This window comes from Pteropus vampyrus, unplaced genomic scaffold, assembly GCF_000151845.1.
Source record: "Pteropus vampyrus isolate Shadow unplaced genomic scaffold, Pvam_2.0 Scaffold59, whole genome shotgun sequence".
NCBI lineage: Eukaryota > Metazoa > Chordata > Mammalia > Chiroptera > Pteropodidae > Pteropus > Pteropus vampyrus.
Genome location: NW_011888840.1, coordinates 3,958,241 through 3,975,731, shown reverse-complemented (window position 1 = coordinate 3,975,731; position 17,491 = coordinate 3,958,241). Strand labels below are relative to the sequence as shown.

Sequence of the window (17,491 nt, the reverse complement as noted above, 5' to 3'; positions counted from 1 at the left end):
TCAATGGCAACAGTCGTATATAATAGTCATATATAATAATCATCATCTCTTTACTTCTGTCTCCCCCATGAGAGTCCAATCCAAGGCAAGAGTCCTTTGCATCCCCCAGCATGATATCGCACCAGCCAAAAGAAATTCACTATGCCTATTTACGAAATCAGATTTATTAAAATTTTTCTACAAGTCAAAAACGGCCATCTCACTGTTCACATATATACACATGTACAGGAAGGATCTAGTGTTTCTAGCTTTTCTGGCAGAAGCCCCAGCCAGCCCGGAGTCCCTGGCTGGGTAACGTATCACAGATACAACAACCGATCAACCACGAGAGTTAGTGCGACAGAGGCCTCTCTGTCCTCTCTCTTCTCCGAGTCCCATGATTCTGTCAAGGTAATATTGCCAAAAATCATTCACATTTCACGTGGTTTTAGACACGCAGGTTATTCAGACAGACATAACAAAACAAGCCTCAGAGCCAAAACAACAAAAAATATCAGACATATGTATAAAAGGTAAAATATATGTACAAAGTACACACAGTACATGAGGTATACACGGCGTTCTTAACGATGCAGGTTAGTAGTTTGCCTAGGCATAGCCCTTGAAGATGACTGCCTGTTTTTGTGCCATTTCTCAAATTACAGTATGTTGGGTTTACCCGTTTAACCACCCAATTTCAGTCCTGTCCAAGACGATTCTTGGTATTGCATCTGTACTGGTTTTTTTAATGCAAGTTGCCATTTTCTCTCTTAAGCTCTATCATTTGTAGGGAGTGAGTTCCCGTCTCTGGAAGCATTCGAACAGAGGCTGGATTTCCAGCTGTAAAAGAAGCTGAAGGGGGGATTTCTGCAGGAAGAGGAAAGAAGTTGGACTAGACGTTTAAAGTCCCTTCTGACTTTAAATTGGGGCTCGCTGTTTCACTCCAGATGCTGATTATACAGATGTATTCATAAACCACACCACATTTGAAATATTAACAACCCATCATGCAAAACTGCAGACACACACACAATGCCAAGGACAGACCATGTCCGTGGGCGGAGGAGGGTAGAGTATAATTCTGGAAGTTGGTCTGGGAACTACCCAAAATTCACTTTCTCTGAAGTTTAACATTTGCTCTTGGGAGAGGGACGTGTACGGTCTCCCTATCTTTCTCCTCCTAAACAAAATGCTCCACCCTGAGATGGACTTGGGGGGAGGGGGGGCGGAGTGAAGGATAAATGCTAACATATTTGAGGGGAACCAAAAAAGCTAAGAGTTTCAAGTGCTCAAATTATTTTTGAAAACGCGCAGTCTCTCTGTCTGAGCTCAGAGTTCTGAAATATCCAGGAGTTCAAATCTTTTGTGATACTTTTCCAAGGTCAGCTGCTAAGTGCTTTCAGAGCGAAGGGGGAAAGGAGACTGTTTCAAGGTCAGAAGGAAGGCATTAGTGCAAGTGGGGTCTTGGCAGGAAATGGAGGTGAGAGTCTGGGTGCAGGGTTCAGGCAGGCTCCGATGCTCCCGAAACGGTCTACTCCCAAAACAGAGCAGAGTCATTGGTAAATGTGCGTGAAGAAAGGGTGAGTGTTAAACCAAACTTAAGAGGAAAAAAAAAAAAAAAAGAACTTTCCGATCAGAGTTGCTGGGGTAGCGAAAGTCTAGCTACCAAAGACAAGTTTGAAGATGGCAGGTTGATTGGCCCAAATTACTTGTCACCCCGTTAAAATAGGTTATTGCCCAAAATGCCATTGCGCGATTCACTCCCTCTCCTCTTAGGATGTTCGAGTTCATGTCACTTGATCACATGCTGCAGGATATCCATACTTCTTGCCACCTATAAAAGATGCAGAATCCTCCGAACCTGACAAAGGAACCGTTGGGAAGGGTTCGTTCGGAAGGGAGATGGCTTTGCGGGCAGCCAGTCACAGCGTGCGCTGTTCGGATCAATGGAGTCACTCATCGCAACGAGTCAGAGGGGCGCCACGTTGAGTTCAGCAGCTACAGTCTTTACGCCATCACGTATCTGGTTGGCACCACGTCGAAAGGCCTGTCCGTCTTGAGAAATGGAAATGCCATGTGTGAGAATTATGAGGTTTCTGAGGTTTTTTTGGGATCAGCAGAAGAAGGAACTAACGTCACTGTCCTCCTGGCACTCTGGGACGATCTGGTCTGCAGTTCCCATTTCTGAGTCGTCGTGCCCAGGTTCCAGGACGGACTGGAACCAGGGGTGGAGCAGGATCTCAGGGGCGGCGAGCCTCTCGGAGGGCTCCCGTCTCAGGAGGCTGCGAATGAGGCACCTGGCTTTCGGGGACACGTGGTCGGGAATGCAGAACTGTCCACGGCGGATTTTGGAGAAGAGGGCGCTGGGGTCTGAGTCATGGAAGGGGTATCGCCCCACCAAAAGGGTGTAGAGCATCACCCCCAGGCTCCAAACGTCCGCCGCCTTTCCAGAGTAGGTCCCGGTGGTGTTCAGAATCTCGGGGCTCACGTAGGCCGGGCAGCCGTGTTTGTCAGACAGAGCATCGTCTTCCCCCTTAATTATGTGTGTATCTTCCAGACTTTCCAGTCTGAGCTGGGTTCTGCAGGAGAGGGAAGACAAGCCATTACTTCCAGATCGGCAGCCATGAAAAACAAGGCTTTCCCAACAACAGCGCCCACAGGTGCGCATAGCCGAGGCCCAAAGAATGCCATTTACCCCTTCGTCCAGTAAGCAGTGCCATGCAACCACCCAGGTCTCAGGATTTCACAAACTGCAATAAACGTTTGCAAAATATCAAGAGAGCGCCTGGGGTGGAGCATATGATGCAAAGCCCCAAATACTATCCATGATGCTAGAGCTCAGAAGAACGCTCCTAACACGGGTTACACAACTTACAAAGTGTACATCGTAGAAGCGGGAACTGGTCTCTGGGGAATGCTGACATTTTTCTACAAAAGCTACCAGGGCAGAGCAGTATATTCTATTCTTCAGGGAGGGCTCGAGCATCCTACAAGCCTCTGTCCTCATCATGCCACTGAAGGCCTGGGAGATTTGGACCCATGCTTTGCATTACAGAACACAGAGCCCAGAGTCGCTGTCCCTATGCACACATTATTAACTGTGATGGGAAGGATGCAAGGAACGTCCATTATATTTATTGGGGTGCTTAACTGCAAAGAATGATTAGCCTGGACAGAGAGGGTATATGAGCAAACAGAAGGGGCTGATGGATTTGAAGGATGCAGGGGCGCTAAAACGCCTACCTACGTGCACGCATGCGCGCGCACACGCACACCCTAGGATGGCATATATTCTGAGAATATATACCCTACGTGGGGGTTTATCTGTTTAGGGAACAACTAAAAGTCTGAAAAATCTTGAGTCAAAGGCTGCAGGGGTCTCATTCAGATCTAGCCTCCCAAGTCTCGAGGAATGTGGGGAACTTCTAATTTCTGGTGGTAGCTCGAGCTCCTCCCTGTTTCTCTGAAATAGCTCTGTTTCAGTAAGTCGCTTGTTGTGAAGTTAAATGCAAACATTTGGTACTGGCTAATGGGTCAATTCCTTTTCCTCTCAAAGGTCTGGTTGCTTTTTTTTTTTCTTTTTTTTAATCTTCCTGCCTTCCTGTTCCCTGGAGTGTAGTATGCATGTGCTAACTTCGGTATGTCCTCAGCCTGACCTCCCTGTCGTTATGTAAAATACCCATTGGTTCTGTAAACGGAAAATATGACTCAACCCACACTGTCTGCCCCTGATTGGCTGCTGTAGCACTAAAACCCTGCACCTGTGCTGGTTACACACTAGCGTCAGCCGGCCATTGCTTAACCCTCGGGTTGCCAAACTCCATGCACATGACATTCGCCTGTGCAATGTGGATTTCAAAAGCTAGTAAGGAGGTGTGAAAGGCATGTTTCAGAAAATACATCACCATATCAAAAGAGCATGTGCCAGGAACTAGAAACTTCTCCATTGCAAACACTTTGCTTTTCTTTGCTAATCGGTATGTTCCAATAATTATTGCAAGGTCAGATACAAAGCCGTGCTTTCTGGCAACTCAACCCAATACTTTTTTCATTGGATTTGGTGTTAAAGGTAAAAAAAAAAAAAAAAAAAAAAAAATGCACAGGTGAAGTCAGCCCTGCGTGAATAGCTACAACCAAATAACGCACGCTCACCTCTACAGTTCTAAGACAGTACTGCTTTTTTAATCTTTCCACAAGAAATGTGGCCCATCTCTTGAAACCAGGTAAGGTTTATTTCCTGCAGCTTCCTGAATTCTCTTGTCTGAAACCTCAACCCTGAACCTTAAGGTCTCATTATTCTCTTATCAAGCGCATCTTGTCCTTTATGAGGTAAGCCATAATCTATATTTAGCAACCAACTCCAGCCAACTTCCATTTATCATTCAGTGTGGCTATTTTCTGAAGACGTGGCCAAACAAGGGGTCTAAAAAGTCACTGGATAATGTGAAGAGAACATTGGGGGCCAAGCCTGAGACGGAACAGGTGTATGATGTGGAGGAGGGCAGAATTCTGCAAATATGACAGTCTAACTACCTCTGCGATACTTTCTAGGTACCAAAAAAAAAAAAACAAAAAAAACCCCACTCAGTGAAAGCAAGGATTTGAAACTTTCCTCCAGGAGTCCAGGTTGTGAAGGGCAGGTTGACATTTGCACGCAAAAGAACTGACCTTTCTGACAACAATGGAGAATAAATAAACCCGATTCTGGGGTGGAAGTGGGGAGGGCTTCCTGTCATCACGCGACATCTCGCAGAAGAACCAAGGTGTCCCCAAGCCACATCCACAATAGTACAGAATAAGCCAACTTTGGCTGTGGCTCATCAGCAGAGGATTTCTAAAAACTCACTCTGGGACAACTGAGCCCCCGGTGTGGTTTTGAACCAATGTACCGCACCTAAGGGCTCAACCTGCACCTTCGTTTTGGTTCCAAAAGGCCACAGGTGGGGCTGTGGGGGCTGCTCACCTCTCCTCCGTGGAGAAGACGAATTTCCTAAGCTTCAGGTCCCCCAGCACAATGGCCGACTGGTGACAGTGGGCAACGGCAGAGACAATCTGCTTGAAGAGCCGGGAGGCCTCTTCTTCCTGCAGCCTCTTCCGGCTTCGCACGTAGGAGTGCATGTCCCCAAAGTCCTTCTCAAAGAAGACATAGGCCTTGGTTTCCCCAAGGATCACCTCCACGATGCCGGTGATGTTTCTGTGTGATGGCAGCTGGATGTAAGGCCTGATTTTGTCCTGGTAGTGTTTAATGGGAAACACCTGCAGAGAGAAGGTGACCCACTTAAGAGGCAAGAAAAGCAGAGGCCACCTCCAAAATCCCAGGCTAGGCTGCAGTTCTCAGTGTTTGGGCTTGGTCGACAGTAGGCTCCATTCATTCACCCTCTTATGTCTGCTGCCCCTCCATATGCAGCCTCAGCTGTTCTTAACACCCCGAACCAGCAACCTCTAGGGGTCTGGGTTAGCAAATATACAACAGGTTACCATATAGAAGGTTTGGAAGAACTGTCTTCTATATATGCTCCCACCTTCCACGAGGCCACCAGCTCCAGAGAGCTAAGCCCAAAGTCCCCAACCCTCTGCAGGCCTTCGTTGTTCGCAGGCAATGCTGCTGGAACTGGTTGATAGAAGGTCGCCCCTGGCATCTCCAGGAGCTGAAAAGCAGGCCCTGGAAATGCCTGGCCTCCTGCAGACCCAAAGTGCTGGGCACAGAGAGAGCACAGAACATGGTGACTACAGCCTTCAAGTGGGAGCAGAGACTGGAGAACAGGCAGATCCATCATTAGTCAGAAGGAACAGATGACTCGGAGAGGCTGTGACACCACAGCCTTAAGCAACCTGCCTACAGTCTGGCTCACGGATAAGCAGCCTTGAGTGGAAATGTGCAGGATATGGGATCTTCTCCATGGCTCTTTCATTTGTTTATCTCCACCCCTCACTCCCACCCCCACCTTCACCCAGGAAATGGGTAGGATCTCCTCTAAGAAGCTGGCTGGTCTCTTTAAGAGCCTTTTGTTTAGTCCGGTTACTCATATCCTAGACTCAACTGGAAACGGTGACACACGGCCTGTCACCATCTGGATTCAGCTATTATCTGCTCAGAGGAACTGGAAGGGGTTGCACAATGGCCAGACCCACCCCACCTCTGAGGCCTAGTTGCTCTGGCACCAGCTAGAAAAATTTCTCTGCTGCCCCCTCCTCCCACCCCACCCCACCCCACCCCACTGCACACACATACTCTTCCCAAAGCATCTCTTAGCCCACCAGCCACCGAAAGAAAAGATTTTTCAAAACCCTTTAAACTGGGCTTGATCGTGCATTTGAAATTTCATTCAGGTCGGACAGTAGGTGGCAGCAGCAAGCCCAGAGAGGTGGGGTGGTGGGGGGAGGCGTCAGGTAAGTCGCGGAAAACCCGAGAGTGACTTTAACTAAGGGGTGACCCTACCCTTCGGGTGAAAAGGAGCAGCAGCTCAGAGGGTTCTCGGGGATGTCTGGGACGGGGGTGTCAGGTTCCCAAAGAGTGGGCTTTGGGAATGATCTGAGTCTATGAGCGCGGGAGGATCTGTTTCTAGGAGTGGTCTCTCCTGGATGAAATCCCTTATGTTATAAAAAAAAAAAAAAAAAAATCGCTGGCCGGAAAATAAAGACATGAATGGAAGCGAGGGTTCCAGTGTGGGCTTTCCAACATTTCTACTCTGGGCAAATTCCCCCTCCCTTGGCTGGAAGACACCCTCAGACTGGTCTCTGGGGTTCCCGTCCCAGAGCAGGTTCACGCCGGAATTCCCAAGACCCCAGCTCGACACCGACAGCTAAGTCCGGGTGCCTTAGAAACCCGGCAAGGGAGCTGCGGGCTGCTCCGGGCTCCAAGGAGGCACCCCCTGCAGGGCGTCCTTCCAGGACAAGGGGCGGAGGGAGCGAGGAGAATGAGAGAAGGGGAATGGCATGGCCCTGGAATCCATTTCAATTCCAGAACTTATATGGAACGCCGCGCGCTGCCCTGGGCGCTAAGAGAATAAGACAGAGATAAAGCAATTGAACACTGCGCTTCCTCTAGATCGCCGAGCCCCCATTAGGTCAGCCCATCGAAAACCCCTCAACGTCCCAAAGGGTCAACCTGGTCAAATGCTGCCTTCCCCGGCTCAAACCATTTATCTGTCCTACCCCAAACTCAAGCGTTGGTGACACCTTCGGCCCCCGGGCGACACCCCAAGCACCTTTGCCTTCCATCTCGTCACCTCCGACCCCCCAACCCCCGCGGGGTCGCGGCCCCGGGGCTCCTACCTTGCAGTGCAGCTCGCGGCCGGTGTGGATGCACAGTGCCCGGGACACATGTTCGCGCTCCGCCAGGGGCAGCAGCAGGTAGTCGGCGATGCGGCTGGGCCCCGGCGCGTTCCCGGAGCCGCCGCCAGAACCCGGCGCCGCGGGCGGCGGCTGCGGACTGCAGGGAGAGCCAGGGGGGCTGAGGTAGTCCGGGGGGCTGGAGCACTCGGAAAGGCGCGGGCACTTGGCCGCCACCGCCGCCGCGTCGTCCGCGTCCAGCAGGCGTTTGGCCGGGGCGCCCCGGGCAACCGGGAGCAACAAGGCCGGGCCGCGGGGCTGCGAAGCGCTGCTCATGGCAGAGCGCACGGGACCGACCCGCATCCCGTCCCGGGCCGGGACGGCCCCCGGGTTTGTACGTCCGGAGATCCGCGCGGGAAGGCGCTGCGGGCTCGGCGCCGCAGCCGCGACTTATTCCAGCCCGCGCGATGGAGTTTGCAGACGGAGCTGGGCTCGGCCCCCACGGCGGGTAAAGCAGGAGCCTCTCCCGAGCGCTCGCGGTGCACGCGGGGACCACGCTGGTCCCGGGGGCGGAGGCCGGTTCGGTTCCCCGGACCCCGGCGTGCACCGGCCCTGGGCGCCTGGCTGGGGGCGGCCGCCGCTATTGTTGTCGAGGCTGCCGACAGTTCCTGAGGCAGAGGCGGCGGCGGCCGGCGTTCCCGAGGTCCGGAGCCGCGAGGACAGGATTCCGCAGGCTCGGAGGAGCCACGGAGCAAATGCACTTCCCAAAACAAGTCTCGGAGCAAAAGCCCAAGCAACTTTTCCGCGGCGCTGGGGATCCTGCGCGCTCCGGGGCTCCCGGCGTGTGTGAGCGCGGACGAGACGCGCTCGGAGAGAGTGACTGAGTGTGAGTGAGTGTGTGCGCCGCACCGATCCCGGCCAGCGCACTCCTCCTTCTCCTTTTCCTCCACCTCCTCCGCCTCCCGGTGACTCACGCTGTATACACACACACTCACAGGCCGGGCTGTGTAAACAGTTGGGAAGCCGGGTTGTGCAATGAGGTGGCTGCGACGACTCGGGCCCTGCCGCCTGGCGAACAGTCACCGGAGCGAAGGGGGGAGGCCGGGGGCGGAGGGGGGGAGCAGAGGTGGAGCTGAGTCGGCGGGGACGCTAGGGGTGGCCCGAGCGCTGGGGATGCTCTGGGCAGCGCGCGCTCCGGTGCAGGTGGTGTGTCCGGAATAGGCTTGGGCGCGCGCACACGCCCCCCGGACTGGGCTGGGCAGGAGGCGGCGCGCGCCCTCCCGCAGCCGCGGGGCTCAGCTAGAGAAGCCTGAGGAGGGGGCGGAGGAAAAGTTCCCGTGACGTCAGGGTCCCGGGGAAGTGGGCAGGAGGGGCGGGGCCCCGGGGGGAGAACCAACCGCTGATTGGTGCGCGCTCCCCATTCACACCGAGCACAATGGGCTGCGGGCGCGCGCACCACGCTTCTCTGCACCCGCCTCTGGCTGCTCCCCGCCGTTATACCTTTGGCTCCGGGGATCCCCCCCAACAGCCCCGGGTCTAGGGACCTCCGGATGGAGCCGTGAGCACCACCTGGGCCCGGCTGCACCCGGAGGAAGGGAGGATAGGGAGGGTGATGAGTCCCCGAATCAGTCATTCACCCCCACGCGATAGTTCCGGGGAAGACCTGTGCGTGGTAGTGGATGTGGCTTTTTTTTTTTTTCCTTTTCCTGCCCCCTCCCAGCTCTAATCCCCAGCGTCTGTTCGCTTCCACAAATAGAACCTTCTGTTGGGTGAAATAAAAGCAAACACTGGGCCTTCTGCGCTGCCTCCACCTCCACGCCCCTCCCGCGCCTGCCGCCTGCCCGGATTGCACGGAAATAGCTTCTCCGGGCTCCCTGGCCGCCCCTTCGCGGTGACTCGCAGAAAGAGCTTCCTGAGCCGGGGCCGGTGGGAAACAAAGGATGTGGGGAGCAAGCGGAAGGGGCCCACGTGGCCGCCGCCGGATTCCTGCCCCCTCCCCGGCCTCCGCAGTATGGTCTGGGGCCAGGGGCGGCCCTGGTGCCAGCCCTGGTGCCAACCCCGGTTCTGTGGTGGGTAGGTGAGTGGAAGTCTTTCTGGTCACCGACAATGATGCTACCTACACAGGGGCAACCCTGCCAGGTCGTGTGCTTGCATTTGTGCAGTGTGATTTGGGTTAGCGCGAAATGCATGCCAAACCCAGCACAAAACTCCATGAAAAAAAAAAAGAATTAGAATCTGTCGTTTTCTTTCATGAGAGAAGCAAGTCGATTTGGAGTCCCTGGACACCCAACTCTAATCAGAGTCCCTGCGCTTCCGCTGAATACTTAATTTTCTAAAACCAGGTCAGGTCCCAAGGATAAATTCTTTTCCATTCATTCAACAGACACTACTTAAGCATCTACTAAGGGCTAGATGCTGGGGATTAGGAGATGAAAATTAAAATAACACCAATAGCTAACATTATTTGAGGTCCATAATGTGTCAGGCACTGTTCTTAGCACTTTACCCATTAATTACTGCACTTCAGTTTTACAGCCCCTGCGTGGGAGAAGCCTGCAAAGACTAAGCTACTTGCTGTGGTCAGTTCACTAGTAAATGGTGGCTTAGTCAAGCTTTTAAGCACTCGTAGGGACTTAAAGGAGAGATTACAATCTGTGGAGAGAAAAGAGGAGTTAGGGAGGACTCTGTCTAGAAGACATTCGACGTGGGGGATGTGTGGGATGGTGAGATTGTTGCTCAAGGGGAAGGTATACACGGTAGGTGGCCAGGCCAGACCAAGGACATGGGGAAAGGCAGGGTTGGCTCAAAGAGGCTAGGGTGGCTGCAAGGGTGGCAGGGAGCCAAGCCTGCTGAGGTCTTTTGGGAAAACATAAAAGGCTCCAATGCCATGATGAGAAGGTTACACTTGGTCCTGTGGCCAGGAGAGAACCAACCTGAGGTTTCCAGTCTTTCAAGTTTATTTGGGGCCAGTATTCAAGATCCACTGAGCTGCCAGCTTCACACCCACACTTAGAAGGCAAACTCAGCGTGGTCCATCTGAATCTTCCTCCAAGGTGTGCACCTCCTTCACTGCCTCTTCTGATGCCCCATCACCACCGCCACCAGCAGCAACCCCTGGGGCCAGAACCCCTGACAGTCATTTCTTCTTGAATCTGCCTTTTTCCTGTCCCCCACAGCCAATGGATCACTGGGCCCATCCCAGACCTGTTTGCTCTCAGAGCCATCCCCTTCCCTTCCTGCTTAGCTCCCTAGGGCTGCCTCTTGTACACTCTGTTTCTCATGTTCCCTTGCTCATGGCTTCCAACCTAGTTTGCCCAGAGGGAGGCACTGGAGGGAGATGGGAAGGTGGGAGGAGGTGGAGGGTAACAGCTACTTCTTCCTTTCTCAGTCTGCTTCAGGCACTGGCTGCACCTCCTTTGTGACTCCAGACACCCTAGATAGCCCCTTTGTAAGGCTCTTGACATATGCTGCCAGATCCCCCTCCGGAACAGAGGGAGTCAGTCCCTCCCACTGCTGGGGTGCCTTTGGGAGCCCTTTTTGGAAACCGCCCTGACCGAGAAGAGCTACCTTGTCCATGGTCACGCTCCCTTCCCAGGAGGTCCAGATCCGATGACTGGTGATTTTGGGAGTATAAATGTCTGGCCTCGCCCCAACTTGGGCCGACTCTGAGGGGCATCCCAGCACCAGACCGCCCATTCCAGGCCTACCTCGAGATCGCCACTAGCCCAGCTTTTTTCCCTGTTCAATCCTGTTCCTTCCCTTCCCTTTCCTGCACCCTAATATCCTTTCCCTCTTCATGGTCCTGGCTCACTCTAGACACTCTGGCTCCTGTGGTCAAGTGACACCACTTTCGCCTCTCCAGCTTTGGGATGGCAGCGGCTCAACGTCGTTAATCTCTGGTGCGCCCCACCCCCGCCCGCCAGACAATGTTGTTTTGTTCTATTTTGTTTCTGCTCTTCCAATACCTTTGTGACTAGTTCCTCACTTTAAAATTCTTTTCATCGAACTCCCCAGCCCGGGTTCTGTTTTCCTGACTGATACAAACCTCATAACTTTCCCACGTCCGTCCATGCCTCTCCACTCTCGCGATCTTAGTTTAGGACCTTCTGAATTTCTGCAGGAAGCTCCTAATTGGGTCTCTCATTCCCCCTTGAGCATACACGGAGCATCTCGTCTGCCAGTGCACCTACGAGGTGCTGGAGATGTAACGGTGCACAAAACAAAACGTGTCCTGTATTTCCCCAATCCATTCCCCACACAGCTCTCAGAGTACTTTTTCTAAAATTTGAACTTTATCACATCAGGCCCTGACCTAAAACCTTGTGAGCACCTTCAGATAAACTCCAACCACTACAGTATGGAAAAGTGGGCCCCCCTTCCTGGCTTCACCTCCCCTCCCAGCCTCACCTTTCTCATCTCCTCACCTCTGCCCTGCCCAGGTCAGCTCCTGGTAGGGCCCTAACTACATCATGCCAGTTCACACCTCTGTACTTTCACCCGCGCGCTGTTCCTTCCCGTTGGCATTCTTCCCCTCCCCCTGCCAACCTGATGAGTTCCGATCCATCCTTCAAAGCACCACCCAGATTTGCCCAGCACCGCAGGAAGATTTCAGTGTCATCCAGGAGCAACGGAGTCCTCTTTCTGTCATGGCGCTTTCCACTCAACCACGTGCAGAGGGCAGGGGCCATGTCTTATTCAGCTCAGTATCTCTAGTCCCCAGCCCAGTGTCCGTTAGGAAGGAGGGGCTTAGTAAGTGTCAAGCAAATAAGCGTACTCGAGAGTCGAGGGTCACTGCCAGGGAGGGCCTGAGATGAGGGCTGGGGAAGGAGTACAGGCATTTGGGCCGGAGAACAGGGAGAGGATTTCAGAGTCGAATGTCCAGCCCTGGAAGGTCTTAGAATGTGGGTTGTTGGAGAAGCGAGAGACTTAAGCTTTGGGGGCCTTCAACGTGGGTGCCTGGGAGAATGGACGTGTACTCTCAGCAGGGCCTGAGATCAGGTCAGCCAAGGGGACAAGTAAGCTAAAATTGTCTTGATTTCATTGCTGGGCCTTTTCCTGCTGGCGAAGTCTGGACTGAACTTCCATCAGACTTTTCAGATACTGATTTGAAGAACCAAGTTGCTCTTTATGGGCCTCCTATGAAATGGGAATAGTAAAGGCCTGTTTTTCCTCCCCACAAGGAGCTTATGGAAGCAAACAGGTACAAATATGGAAAAAGTACTTCTCAATTATCTACCCATACACAAATGTGATTATCAGAGATGGGTATGCCTCGATTTTGAACTATGTTCTTTTATTCAGCAAATATTTGTGACGGGCTTGCCATATGTCAGAGTTGAAAAAAGTCCTCTACTATGCAAAGCTAAATTGACAAATACAAATATGTAAGTAAATAGGATGTTAATCGAGAAGTAATTCTTCCCATGTTAAAAGGACTCTTTGCTTTATAAAAGCAAAGATTCTTTGCTTTTATAAGTGACTCTTTGCCACTAGTAAGATCCTTTGGTGCATTTATGATGTGGCTTGGTAAAAATGTAGGAGCCTCGAAAGCAAGAATCACGACTGATTGTGCGTGTGCACGTGTGTGTGAGAGTGTGTGTGTGTTTCTGTGTGTGTGTGTGTCCTTCGTCACCTCTGACACTGGATTCTCGATACATGTTGAACTGGGGAAAATATTGATTTATCTCAACTTTTCAGGAAATTACATATTGCGTAATCTGGGGAAACCCGTATTGATTTTTCGGGATGAGGTTGGGCTACTGACGAGCCGAGGCTTGATTCGTTTTCTTTTATACCCAGGCAGGTGCCAGGCGACACCTTTAGGACGGTTCTGAGTGTGCTCTCCATTCCAAAACACTGGGAAATTCTCAACTGGGGAGCCCCCAGCGCTCCCAGCCTCCGTCTCCCCGCTTCACGGTGCACGAGGCTTCGCAGACACACACCGCGTGCCTTATACTCTCCGATCCTAAATTCTAAACAGATGAGCAACAACGAAAGTTGGGACATATTTAAGAAAGATGATATTAGCGATAAGACAAGATTCTAAAACCTGAGGAAGAAATGAAAATTTACTAAATTCCTTTCATATGCTAGCCCCTTGCCTGTGTTCCTATTTCATGTTCAAAATAATCTCACAAAATAGTTGTTACCACCCATTGACAGATTCATCGAAAGGCTCAGAGAAGTTGATTAGCTTGTCTAAGATCACACAGCTGGAAGAAGGCAAAGTTAGAATTGGAGCCCTGGTTGGGCTGACCCCAAACGCTGCTCTTTATACTTCATATACCACCCAATCTCCCAATGGAGAGAAATTCTATCTCGACATTTCTCTTTCTTTATTTGAAGCGCATGCACAGGAAGCCTTAGAGCCACGCACACCTCCCCCTAACCTCTGTGGGGGCCTGGACGAGAGTCCAAACGAGAGTCTGTGACTTGGTTCCACTTCTCTTCCTGCCCCAGGTTCAGCCCTCGTCTCGTAGGGCCCGCAGGCACGTCCCGGACATCCAGCCCTCAGATCTAAACTCCATCCGCGTACAGGTGCTGCTCTTGGTCCTCCCTGGACCACCCACAGGCCTAGAGGTGCACACAGCAGGGCCAGCAAGTCACCTTGAGAAAAGGACCCAGAAAGAGACTCCTGGGCACTAGAAGCAGGTTCTGAGCGTTAGGTACCTGGATACCTGGAATTTAGTCTATATGGACAGGTGCAGGCCCCTGGCTAAGTGGGAAGGGATGCGGCCAGAGGACCAGGGCCGGGCCAGATTGCACAGGTCCAAGGGAGGTACTGGACCCCGTGAAGGATTCCTGGAAGCTTCAGCCCACTCTCTCTCACTTCTTCATATGTCCATTGCTGCCTCTTACCATTAAAAAAAAAAAAGGCCATATATGTAAAAACATTTTGTCATATGTCTGACCCTTTGTGCACAGGTGAGGTTTTCCTTCTAAAACCAGTGTCAAGGGCCCTGGTTTTCCTGTCAGAAAAGATCTGAGTTCCGTGCCTGCTTCTGCCATTAGCTCACGGTGGGAATTTGGGTCGGTCGCTTCTCCTCTTTGGGCCTCGCTTTTTTACTTTTCTGCGCGAAGATGTTAAATTGGTGGTTTTCAAACTGGGTTCCTTGGCACACTGAGGCTTCGTGGTGGCACCTTAGGAAGAAAGCAGGACGTCGATGTGGGATGCTAGGCTACCCATTCCGGTTTTCATCAGATGTTCATCAGATGCTTCCCTTCTAAGGTCTTATTTGAGAAAAGGCTCTGCTGCTCTAGAGGGAAAAAATGTTTAAAAACCACTGGCTTTGATGATCCATCTCTGATATGACTCTTTTATTTAATATCAGGAGTTACCAAACAGGAGTCACACACCAAGCCTAATCCTATCTGCAGCCATGTTTTGTTAGGTCATTGCAGTGATGCCGGCTCCTCTGGGAGTGAGACATGCTCTGTGGAGTTCACCACAGACCCCACTGCTCCCTATTGTCTAACACCTGCCACCTCACATTGGCATTAGCAACCTGGCTCCTGGGGATCTTCGAATTGGCCTCCTTGGAAGTACTCCCCTGAGAGCCTCTCTTCCCATGAGAACATCCGGATGGCAGAAAAGAGAAGGGTCCAGAGCCTGGAAACAGAAGCTCCCAACCGAGACAGAGCAGGAGGTCTAGGTATAAAGGCTGCTCCTGTTTTTTTCAGTCTGCCCAGTCCAGAAATCCATCATGGCAGTTTTAAAAATATAGTTGCAACTTCTTTGCCACTTTTCCCTTTGGGAGGCCGTCTCTTGAATCTACACGGGATCGTGACTACTTTGACCAATCAGGTATAATGAAAATGCTGCTCTGGGTCATAAAAGGCCTCACAGCTGGGTCACCTGGCCTCATGAGAACACTCGCAGCCCTGTGCAGCCAGGTGAGAACACCAGGCTGGAGGAGACACAGGTAGACCCTTCGATGATAGACCCAGCTGAGTCTGGCCCAGACCCCAGGCAGGTGTGTGAGGAAGCCATCTGGAGTGCGAATCCTCCAGCCTCAGCCATCCGCACCTTCCCCGCTGAGACCTCTGACGTCATGGCACAGACCAGAGCCACCTCCACTGTGCCCTTTCTGAATTCCTGACCTACGGAATTGTTTACACCCTGCGTTTGCGGGTGGGTTGTTACACATCAATAGATAACTGGAACAACATTCTGGAACTATTCTGGATAAATTAGGAGGTCTGACAGGCAGGACTTCACCAGCCTATAGAAGATACCTCTAGATGCTAACTAGAAATGGGTGCCCTGCCCTCTGGATGAGCACCATGCCGCACAGGGGCAGAGGGCTCAGCCAGTCGAGGGCAGGCTGGATTTTACAACCATGTGCAAAGGGGTCTCACTGACCAGAGATGCCTTCTTCCGTCCTGCCAGGATCATTGAGCTGAGCTGACAAAAAAGAAAGCATTTTCTAAACACTCCGTAATCCTCCTGAGCATCTCTCAGGATCTGGGGAGGCCCCTGTGCTCAGCCCTTACTAGTTCTGCCTTAGCAGTGAGTCATCTCGACACATAAAGCATTCATTTAAAATACACACGTGTGCACACATATCCTGAGGGCTGCTTTTTCTCTTTTCTTATTAAAAAGAGAGAGATCTGATCTGAGGTCTTCAGGCTATTTTGAATTAGTTCATCTTGCCTCTTCAAACATTCAGACATACCATTTTACCTCACTCAACTTGAACTAGGCTATGGTGGCAGCCGGCCAAGCCCATCTCCCTTCATTCTCAAAGGAAGCCTGGTCCCGTTTGGTTTCTGGGATTTCCATTGAAACAACAACAGCAACAACAACAACTCTAGGCCTGCGTTCTGCAATATTCCCCAAGAAGGCTGTAGACGGTGAGCTGAAGGGTGCAGTGGGCTGGAGGCAGATCACATCAGGTCACCCATTGCTTGTGGCACGTCTCCACGTGTGCGCCCCTTCATAGGCATTGCAAAGCAGGTGGCAAGGCCATCTCAGCCACATGGTGGAGAGGCCGGCAGCTCTCCCGGATGGCTCTGGCCTCTCTGCTCTCAGAGTGGAGGTCTTTTCTCCCCTGGTCTGAGTAACTGACAGCTGCAAACTCAGCAAGGACCCCGCTGTCAAGGGGTTTGCAAGCTTTAGAACTCACTTTACACAAACCTGATAGACAAAAATCTGGCTCTCTATGGAAGATTGCAGAGGGTAGCTGTCCACATAGCCTGTGGGTTCAGACGACCTCCTTCCCTGGGAGAATGTCTGGTCAAAGATGATTTACCTTTGCTGGGGAAGGGGAATCACCTCTGCTGAGTGGCAGCTCTGTGGCACTCACTGTGCTTTGTATACATTATCTCCTTTATCCTCACAGCAGCCCTGCAAATGAGTATCATCATCTCCATTTGCCAGCTGAGGAAAGAGAGGCCCAGAGAAGCTAAGTAACTTGCCCAAAGTCACACAGCTAGAAAGATTGGGAGGCAGGATTTAAAGACAAGTTGGCTCACCTCAAGTCACTTCCCTCATCCTTCTCTCTCCCTCCTTCCCAGGCTTGTTCCCGCTCACTCTCTCCTTCTTTCTCTCTTCACTCCTTCTCTTTAAGAAACTATAGAGTAAGTGTTTTTGCTTAACCTGTGGGGTGAGACTACGTATGGCCTCGCTTGTGGGTTTGAGGGAAGGCTTGCCTACCTCGTGTAAAACACGATTCGACTTATCAAACCTTGTTTTAAGAAAGACCCCTGGGGAATATTTCCATTTTGTATATTGGGATGAACCTGGACTGGGGTTCTGAAAGGGATCTTTGTCCTTGGCTAGAGTCGTTTGTCATTCAGCCCATATTTATTGAGTTCCTACTATGTGCCGAGCATTATGTTAACACCCAAAGCAAAGAGCAGCGCTGTCCTCAGCGAGCTCCCGGCAGAATTGGAAGGAAGGCCGTGGCACAGAGCACGGTAGCATGAGCAGAATGAGATAGATAATCAGATGAGGGACACACAGGAAGAAGAGATCAGCTCTGACAGAAGGCCCCTCCTGGACCAGGCTCGGGAATCTGAAGTTGTCCATGTAGAGGGTGGTTACATGTCCGATGCACTTGAACTGGCTGCCGAATGTGATATATAGTGAGAATTATGATGATGACGGTGGTCATTGGCGGACCAGGATGAATGCATGAGCAGATCAATGAAAACATTTGCTTTGCCTAGGCTGTTTGGAGATAGGGCCTTTAATTTAGTTAAAATGAGGTCATGTGGGCGGGCCCTAATCCAATGTGAA

General features: G+C 51.7%; 1 protein-coding gene across 1 annotated transcript; it reads right to left on the bottom strand.

Moving 5' to 3' along the window:
- Positions 1-144: 144 nt before the first annotated feature.
- On the bottom strand, positions 145-7,640 carry TRIB1 (tribbles pseudokinase 1). The gene is made up of 3 exons (XM_011360814.2): positions 7,255-7,640; positions 4,943-5,235; positions 145-2,558 (listed from the first exon to the last, which is right to left on the bottom strand). Exons 1-3 carry the CDS (start codon positions 7,612-7,614, stop codon positions 2,093-2,095), a joined length of 1,119 nt encoding a protein of 372 aa, XP_011359116.1. The 5' UTR covers positions 7,615-7,640; the 3' UTR covers positions 145-2,092.
- Positions 7,641-17,491: the final 9,851 nt, after the last annotated feature.

Excerpts from the sequence above, each read along its gene's own strand:
- TRIB1 (XM_011360814.2), bottom strand. The coding sequence starts at position 7,614 with ATGCGGGTCGGTCCCGTGCGCTCTGCCATGAGCAGCGCTTCGCAGCCC. Across the intron at positions 5,236-7,254 it reads GCCGCGAGCTGCACTGCAAG|GTGTTTCCCATTAAACACTA; the intron begins GTAGGAGCCCCG and ends TTCTCTCTGCAG. Across the intron at positions 2,559-4,942 it reads GTCTTCTCCACGGAGGAGAG|AACCCAGCTCAGACTGGAAA; the intron begins GTGAGCAGCCCC and ends CCTCTCCTGCAG.